The 9065-nt window shown below is 42.3% G+C and overlaps 1 protein-coding gene across 1 annotated transcript in view; it reads right to left on the minus strand.

Annotated features, from left to right (window-relative positions):
* RND2 (Rho family GTPase 2) overlaps positions 1-7922 on the minus strand; it is a 292631-nt gene extending 284709 nt beyond the window's left edge. The window contains exon 1 of the mRNA XM_040331332.1: positions 7675-7922. Coding sequence (XP_040187266.1) covers positions 7675-7854 — 180 coding nt within the window. The 5' untranslated portion in view covers positions 7855-7922. The remainder of the gene's footprint in view (positions 1-7674) is intronic.
* Between the last annotated feature and the right edge of the window lie 1143 nt (positions 7923-9065).

The raw sequence follows: 9065 nt of genomic DNA on the forward strand, positions 1-9065 counted from the left end.
TTGAGTTTCTATGTATTTGTTGTTGTATCATGCACAGTACCAGTATACATGTTCTTAAAAAACATTTTTTACAACTACTGTTTTTAAAAATATTTTTTAATCACATAATTTATCATGGGTTTCCCATAATGTAACATAGACATTTATCCGTTTATGATACAGAAAGAAAATGACTCTTTCCTTTTTAATATTGCTATCATTTATCACAGAGTATCTTAGTGTCATCGAACTCTGTTTGTTTAATAAAGTTTTTATGTTTGAGCTTGAGACCGGAACTGAGGCTACGATTGGTCCCATTCCAACCACTTAGATTCGTCCCAGGGCTATTTAGACCCTTTCGATGCGTGACCAGTGACGCTTCCTGATGACGATTTCACATCGAAACGTACGTCGAGGCGCATACTGGTTACGCTGACGCACGCTACTTCCGGGTCCTGTTGGGAGAGCTGGAACGCACGCCACCTACAGATACACACGCGGACCCGCTCTTTGCCACATTCGATACAATCGATACACGCGCAGTAGCCTCAGTGCCGGGACTTTGGCACTTTACCAAGTAAGAGGCCATTTGGCTGTCCTGTCATTTTTATTACTTTTTAAATAAAAGGATAATATACTATTGCGATCTTTCTTTTGTATTTTGGATGGGATGTGAGATCTGCCACTTGTCTTACTGTTGATCGGGATGTCCTTGCCTATTCAGTCTTCACCTGCTCATTCCATGGTTACTATTGTGTAACAAAGCTGATTTGACCTCTTTTTAACAAAGGGTCCACTCAAGTTGGTAAGGAGCCAATCTATTTATTCACGTCGGGTGAATGTTATTCTATCGGTGGAGGCTTCAACTGTTTTTCTCCAGGCACAGATCTCACTTTAAGGATATATTATTTTCTATGGACTTTTGTGAACACTTGTCATTCTTATAGAGTTTCAACAATTTTTCATATATTTATATTTTTTGACCACTTATAATTTTTATTTTATTTTCACTAGCACCATTTGGAAGTTCTCATTTATGGACTACTATTCATTTATCACTATGTTTATTTATGTTTATATATGTTTACTTATTTGTTAGACATAGCGCCCCCTCCCTCACATGTTCCATATTGCTTCAGTCACCTGATTTTGGGGAGCAGCTGTATATATATATATATTTTTTGATTGCAAATTATGATTTAATTTGGTCCTACCCTCGAGTAGGTCCAACCGTGGCGCACAGATTTTCTTACCAACACGCAGGCACAGTTTACCCTCTAATTTCAGGGTAAAAAAGTGAGCGTTATACGCCAATAAATACAGTATATAGGCTTATGGCGTCTTTTCCTTAAGCCCACCCAGACCGTCTGTTCTCCCATGATAAAATACTATTGCTTCATCAGACCCTCTGATATGTAATAAGCTGAATAAAATAAGGATCTGAAAAAAGTTAATGGTCAAACAGAAGAAAAAGGAGTAGAAATTGCTCTTTGATGTAAACAGTGAACAGTGCCCCTAGTGGCAAATGTAAACACTGCAGAAAGCATTCAAGTAACTTTGGAACAATGTATCCAAAGCTTGGATTCAGGCTAAATTCAGATTATTGCAGATTTGGAAAATGCACACAATTGCATGTGTTTCAGACACGCGGGGGGGACACGCACCCCAATGCATCTGCAAAAAAGCCTGCATTTGCACGCATGCAAAACCGCATGCTGTTCTGTTCAGTGCAATTTTTTTTAAAGGGTCGAGGACTTTGTTCCTCATGTTTCTGCGGGTAGGGTAGGGTAGCCCATTGTTTTCAAGCTTCAATGTGTTTGTTTTAGCCAATGAAAAGTTGGTTACTAGGAGGAGGAGACAGTTATGTTGGAGAAACCCATGTTTTTCATTGAAATCTATTGGAGCCAAAAAACGTGATCATTCCCAAAGAAGATCCCGTACTTAATCTGAGCATTGAGCATCAGCAAATTACAGATGCAAACAGGCACAGTAGAATAACATGAAAATCAGGTGTCAAGCATTAAAGTGCTTCTGGAAATGTGCTTCAAATTGCTGGTGTGAATAGGGCCTCCAGCTATGGCCTCTACTGCAAGGTGCTGTAAAAACATACCTCAAAAAATCTATGTAAACACTTTTAATGGTACTGTAAACTAGGTATGCTAATATTACCGAGGACACATACAATGTGGTGAAAAACAAAAATGTATAATTAATAAAATAACTGCATTGTGACCACTAGATGAAGCTTACAAGCTTAGTAAATAAATCAGCGCCATCTAGTGGCCATAACGCTGTATTTTCCTGATTCAATTTCAATCTTCAGAGCAAATAGACTAAGAATATTCATTTTCCCCCCATTTGCACAGAATTTACATGCAGTTTCAGTTTTACAGGACAAATAGTTCTGCAAATGTTATACATACGTTATAAAATACACCCCAAAGTGTTTGTTCACACCAGCTTGCAGCGTTTTATTTTGCGGGCTGGTGTCTGTTACCAACAGTGAGGAGTCAGAGCATCACATGGTTCACATTTTTTTAAACTTTATTGAAGAGGCACAAAATTGCATTCCATAAAGTTTATGTGCTGCAGCTGAGCTGTGATGTGTAGACAAGCAGTGATATATGGTGCAGTGAGCTGCTCTGAGAAAAATGCAGTATGTCAGCATAAAAATAATTGATTTCTATGTGCCCTAGTGGTGATCTGCATTGTCCTTGTGCAGAAAAACCTATATAGTATAAATGACCCATTAAGGCCCTGGTGACCAACCTGGGGCCCGGGGGTCACATGCCTCTCTCTGGCACATTTTATGTAGTATCAGGGCCCCTGCAGACATGAATGTGTGTTTCTCTATTTTCCTGCTATAGTAGTGATCTCTAGAAGTCTTATATAGTATGTCTCCCAACTATGGCCGTCTCCTGCAAAAAAGTCCCCAGTCTTCAACAACTCCTATAGCATGTTCAAAGTCTGTGACAACCTCTAGCAGCATGTCTGAAATCTCTGACCATCTCTTTTGTCATGTTTACAGTCTCTATATCTTGTATTATGTCCGTAGTCTCTGACCATCTCCTGTATTATGTTCAAAATATCTGACCATCTTTTGAATTATGTCCACAGTCTCTGACCATTTCCTGTATTATGCCCACAGTCTCTGACCATCTCCTTTATTATGCCCACAATCTCTGACCATCTCCTGTATTATGCCCACAGTCTCTGACCATTTCCTGTATTGTGTCCACAGTCTCTGACCATTTCCTGTATTGTGTCCACAGTCTCTGACTATTTCCTGTATTATGCCCGCAGTATCTGACAATCTCCTGTATTATGCCCACAGTCTCTGACCATCTCCTGTATTATACCCACAATTTCTGACCATCTCCTGTATTATGCCCAAAATCTCTGACCATCTCCTGTATTATGTTCAAAATCTCTGACCATCTTTTGCATTATGTCCACAGTCTCTGACCATCTCCTGTATTATGTCCGCAGTCTCAGAACAGTAGATTTATCAAGTCCACAGTCTCTTCTCATCATATTTACCATGCCTTGGTGACCAAACTGCGGCCCGGGGGGCACATGCCTCCTTCTGGCACTTTTTATGTGACTTTAAGGGCCCCTGTGTGTTTCCCTTTTTTTTTCTGCTATAGTAGTGATCTCTAGCACCCTCATACAGTGTGTCTCCAGACTTTGCCTGTCTCCTGCAAAAAAGTCCCCAGTCTCCAACTCCTATGGCTTCAGTCTCTGACCATTTCTTTTATCATATCCACAGCCTCTGACCATCTCCTGTATTATGCCCACAGTCTCTGACCATCTCCTGTATTATTCCCACAGTCTCTGACCATCTCTTGTATTATGCCCACAGTCTCTGACCATCTACTGTATTATGCCCACAGTCTCTGACCATCTCTTGTATTATGCCCACAGTCTCTGACCATCTCCTGTATTATGCCCACAGTCTCTGATCATCTCCTGTATTATTCCCACAGTCTCTGACCATCTCTTGTATTATGCCCACAGTCTCTGACCATCTCCTGTATTATGCCCACAGTCTCTGACCATCTCTTGTATTATGCCCACAGTCTCTGACCATCTCCTGTATTATGCCCACAGTCTCTGACCATCTCCTGTATTATTCCCACAGTCTCTGACCATCTCTTGTATTATGCCCACAGTCTCTGACCATCTCCTGTATTATGCCCACAGTCTCTGACCATCTCCTGTATTATTCCCACAGTCTCTGACCATCTCTTGTATTATGCCCACAGTCTCTGATCATCTCCTGTATTATTCCCACAGTCTCTGACCATCTCCTGTATTATGCCCACAGTCTCTGACCATCTCTTGTATTATGCCCACAGTCTCTAACCATCTCCTGTATTATGCCCACAGTCTCTGACCATCTCCTGTATTATGCCCACAGTCTCTGACCATCTCTTGTATTATGCCCACAGTCTCTGACCATCTCCTGTATTATGCCCACAGTCTCTGACCATCTCCTGTATTATTCCCACAGTCTCTGACCATCTCTTGTATTATGCCCACCGTCTCTGATCATCTCCTGTATTATGCCCACAGTCTCTGATCATCTCCTGTATTATTCCCACAGTCTCTGACCATCTCCTGTATTATGCCCACAGTCTCTAACCATCTCCTGTATTATGCCCACAGTCTCTGATCATCTCCTGTATTATTCCCACAGTCTCTGACCATCTCTTGTATTATGCCCACAGTCTCTGATCATCTCCTGTATTATGCCCACAGTCTCTGACCATCTCCTGTATTATGCCCACAGTCTCTGACCATCTCTTGTATTATGCCCACAGTCTCTAACCATCTCCTGTATTATGCCCACAGTCTCTGACCATCTCCTGTATTATGCCCACAGTCTCTGACCATCTCTTGTATTATGTCTGTAGTCTTGGACTATATCCTGTTGTGTGTCTGTTGTCTCTAATGTTGACCATTTAATGGATTATATGTGCGCTCCTTTGGTGATGTTGGGGCCACACTGGAGACCCCCCTTATCATGAAAGTTGACCACCACTGCATTAAGGAACCCTCCTTCTTTGAAGGTTCTATCTACCCTTGATCAGTCTCTAGGATTAAATAGCAGAACTCTGTTCTGTGAAAGAACACTTCACTGAATTGTGAACACAAGTAAGATCAGAACGGCATGCGTTATGTCTCTATAGAAATCCTTTGTACGGAGCTGCATGGGGACTTTGTGATTACACGGACGGCTTTTTAGGATCACCCTGCTCTCCACATGCCTACCATTCTACAGAACAATAGGCAACCATGAAATCATTTCTTACATCCTCCCGCTTGACTTTTCAGCTTTAGCCTTTTCCTATATAATCTTTGTCTTATTTCTAGAAATCTGCTGATTGCTGCGCACTGTATTATCTTGTGTTATATTGTATCCGATGAGCCATTACTATACAGGACTATATACTAAATGTGTGCATCACATCCCATCCGAAGAAGTTTTCCACCAACTGCACTGGACTGCAAGCTCCTATACAAACCCAAGCAAGGAATGAGCGGCTCCCAGCCCTACATGGAGTCGCACGGCGCAGCACTAAAAACTCATATCAGATACCTGATTGGACAAAGAGAGGAGATCCAGACAGGCAGCTAGAAATGAATCTTACTGACATAGCAAATCTTTCCTTAAACAATAGCAAGGCTGCCCAGATAAGCTGCTGTAAAAGGATATTTGTGTGTAATAACAACAATTAGGGCTCAGTCACACACACAGGATATACCTGGCATGCTGCTTTCTATGCATCTGTATTGTAGTCTATGGGCTCATTCACACAGCCGAGTATAATAATACAGGACACAGCTGGGCTCGATTTTTCACAGTATGCATGTAATATAAACGCTTGTGCAATGGTTTACATGCGTACAGCGAGGAGTGTACAAGGACCCTATTGGCTGCTGTCAATAACAACACTGTCAGTCTGAATGGGTCAGTGATGAGTTGGCGGCACATGTGCAGAACAAATTAATGAATGACTACAGTTAAAAAAAAGCCACAGCACGTGTTTTGGGCGTATTTTACACAGTACGCGTGTAAATGTTTGTGCCACAGCTTACGTGCTTACAGGGACCTTATTGGCCACCGCCGCTGCTCCAGGTAGACATGTCAATGACATCATCAGCTTGAATGAGCCATTGATGTGCTGGTGGCGCATGCACAGAATAAACTCTATGATTGCCTGAGCACCTTCTGCGCATGCGCCACCGGCACAACAATAACTCCTTCAGTTCAACAGCGTGATCAACGGCGCAGCTGATTATACACTGATGTTATTGACATGTTGGCCAATGGGGTCCCTGTATGCTGTACGCATGTAAACGTTGCACTAGTATTACATGTGTACAGCAAATACACGGGAAATTTCTGCCAGCATATTGGATACAATCATGTGAAAGAGTTCTTAACCAATCAGCTGAAGTTAGGACTTTTCAAAAAACTCCAAAAAATATATATAACCTATAATGAAAACTATGCGTTTAGGACGTAAACTTGCAATAAAACGAGGATGAAGATTCACCTTCACAAAGATAAACCTTATTGCTGGTATTGACCTGGAAATGTTTGGGGAGCAAGCAATTCACCTAGATGTACAATGATAGATAGATAGATAGATAGATAGATAGATAGATAGATAGATAGATAGATAGATAGATAGATAGTCATATTATAAATACATTACAGAGGATAGATAAATGATAGAAGATAGATTGATAGATAAATGAAAGATAATTTATGACAGAAGATAGAACAGATGATAAATGATAGGATAGATTAATAGATACGTGATACAGAATAGATGGAATAAGGTAGATACGTGATAGATAATAGATAAATTATACAGGGTAGATGATAAATGATAGTAGAGTGACAGATAATGATAGAGAATAGATAAAAGATAAAATAGATGATAGATAAATGATGGAGGATAGATTGAAGATAAATGATAGAAGATAATTGATAGATAAATGATGAAGGCTAGATCAATTTTAAAAGAAAACAGATTGACAGACAAATGATAGAGAACAGATTATATAAAATACATATCTGATAGGGGATAGAAGACAGATAACTGTTAGAGGATAGATGATAGAAGATAAAACAGATGATAGTGGATAGATAATAGATAAATGATAGAAGATAAATACATGATAGATGATAGATAGATAGATAGATAGATAGATAGATAGATAGATAGATAGATAGATAGATAGATAGATAATGGAGGATCGATAAATGATAGAGGATACCTAAATGAAAGATGATATGTGACAAATTGATAAATGATAGAGAAAAGATTAGAACAAAATAGATAACTCTTAGAGAATAGATACATTATAGAAGATAGATGATAAATGATAGAGAGTAGACTGATAAACAAACAAGAGATGATAGATGAATAAGAGACAGATAGATGACCTGATGGTTGGATTAGTAAGAGCCAATGAGAAGTCAGGCACTTTAACCCGTTGTTGCCCCCTCTCCATTCATAAATCCTGACTCCCCCTCCCCTGATGGTGACAATGCCTGGGATCTTCTCTAATAGAAGTGGATCCAGGGAAGCTGTAGCTGTGGGGTGAGTGTGAGCCTACAGGGCAGGATCTCTAGAGAAGAGGAGACGTTGTGATTGGATGGTGGTGTAGGGGATCTACCTCTGGATAGCAGTCCTTAGCAAAGACGTGGAGCAGAGCAGTCTTCCCGCACTGAGTGTCCCCGACCACCACGATCTTACAGCGAGCCATCTGCTTGTCCATACTGTCCTCGGTGTCCTCAGCCCTGCACTCCGACATGGAGAGCTCCCAGTGTAGAGCCTCCCTGTCCAGTCCACACATAGGCGATGTACGATCCTCAACCTCCCAACATCTCTTCCCTACTGCACACTGTGCACAGCCCGACCAACCGAGCCTCAGACCTGGCAGCCTCACTGTCATCGTCTACACCAATCAGGAGCTAGGATACGGCTGATATTAGCATACAGGGCGTGGCGAGCGCTCCTGGTTAGAAGGAAGAGTGTGTTGCAATATATTAATATTTGTATGGAGAGCTACAAGTGTGCGCACATAGGACTCGGCTAACAAAGGGTTACAGGCGATGGATGGTGGACATACACACTTCAATCAATGTTCCATTTCTGTTCCAATCAATTTTTCCCAAAAGGAATAATCAATTTAAAGTCAACAACCCATTCAACCAACTATGAAACACAGAGAATTGGATTTCAGTGGAAAGTTGGAACAATCATAAATTATCTTAATTTTTTTGCGGGGGGGGGGGGGGGTTTGGGGACGGCAAACAAACCCGCTGATCGCTCGCTCGTCAGCCCCGTTTGGCCATTCACAAGCCCACCAGCCCTGCACTTACCCCATCCAGGTTGGGGGCGGATTCCCCGACAACCAACGGCTAGGGTTGTCGGGAAGAGGCCCTTGTCCCCATCGACATGGGGACAAGAGTGCTTTGGGGTGGGGGGCGCAGTGCCCCCCTGCCCCAAAGCACACACTCCCCTATGTTGAGTGCATGTGGTCTGGTACGGTTCAGGAGGGGGGGCGCTCACTCGTTCCCACCCCCATTCCTGTCCGGCCAGACTGTGTGCTCAGATAAGGGTTTGGTATGGATCTTGGGGGAACCCCCATGCAGTTTTTTCGGTGTAGGTTTTCCCCCTTACGATCCAGACCAAATCTAAGGGTCTAATGTGCCACTGCAGGGGAAGCCACTCCGTTTTTGTTTTTTTAAATTTGGTGTGGAGTTCCCCTTCATCATCAGCGTCCCGCTCGTCCCTGGTCCTGACGCGGGTGCCCAGCGGACGCGACCATTGCCATGCACCCGCGTTTGCTCTTTACAGAGCGAGAACCGGGAGTTGTGTGTGTAAACACACAGCTCCCGCTCCTGTCAGGGGGACAAATGCCTGATCGTCTGTTCATACAATGTATGAACAGCGATCAGTTATTTCCCCAAGTCAGTCTCACCCCCCTTCAGTTAGAACACACACAGGGAACATACTTAACTCCTTCCCTGCCAGTGGCATTTTTATAGTAATCAATGCATT

This window comes from Rana temporaria, chromosome 12 (assembly GCF_905171775.1).
Source record: "Rana temporaria chromosome 12, aRanTem1.1, whole genome shotgun sequence".
NCBI classification, from domain to species: Eukaryota; Metazoa; Chordata; class Amphibia; order Anura; family Ranidae; genus Rana; species Rana temporaria.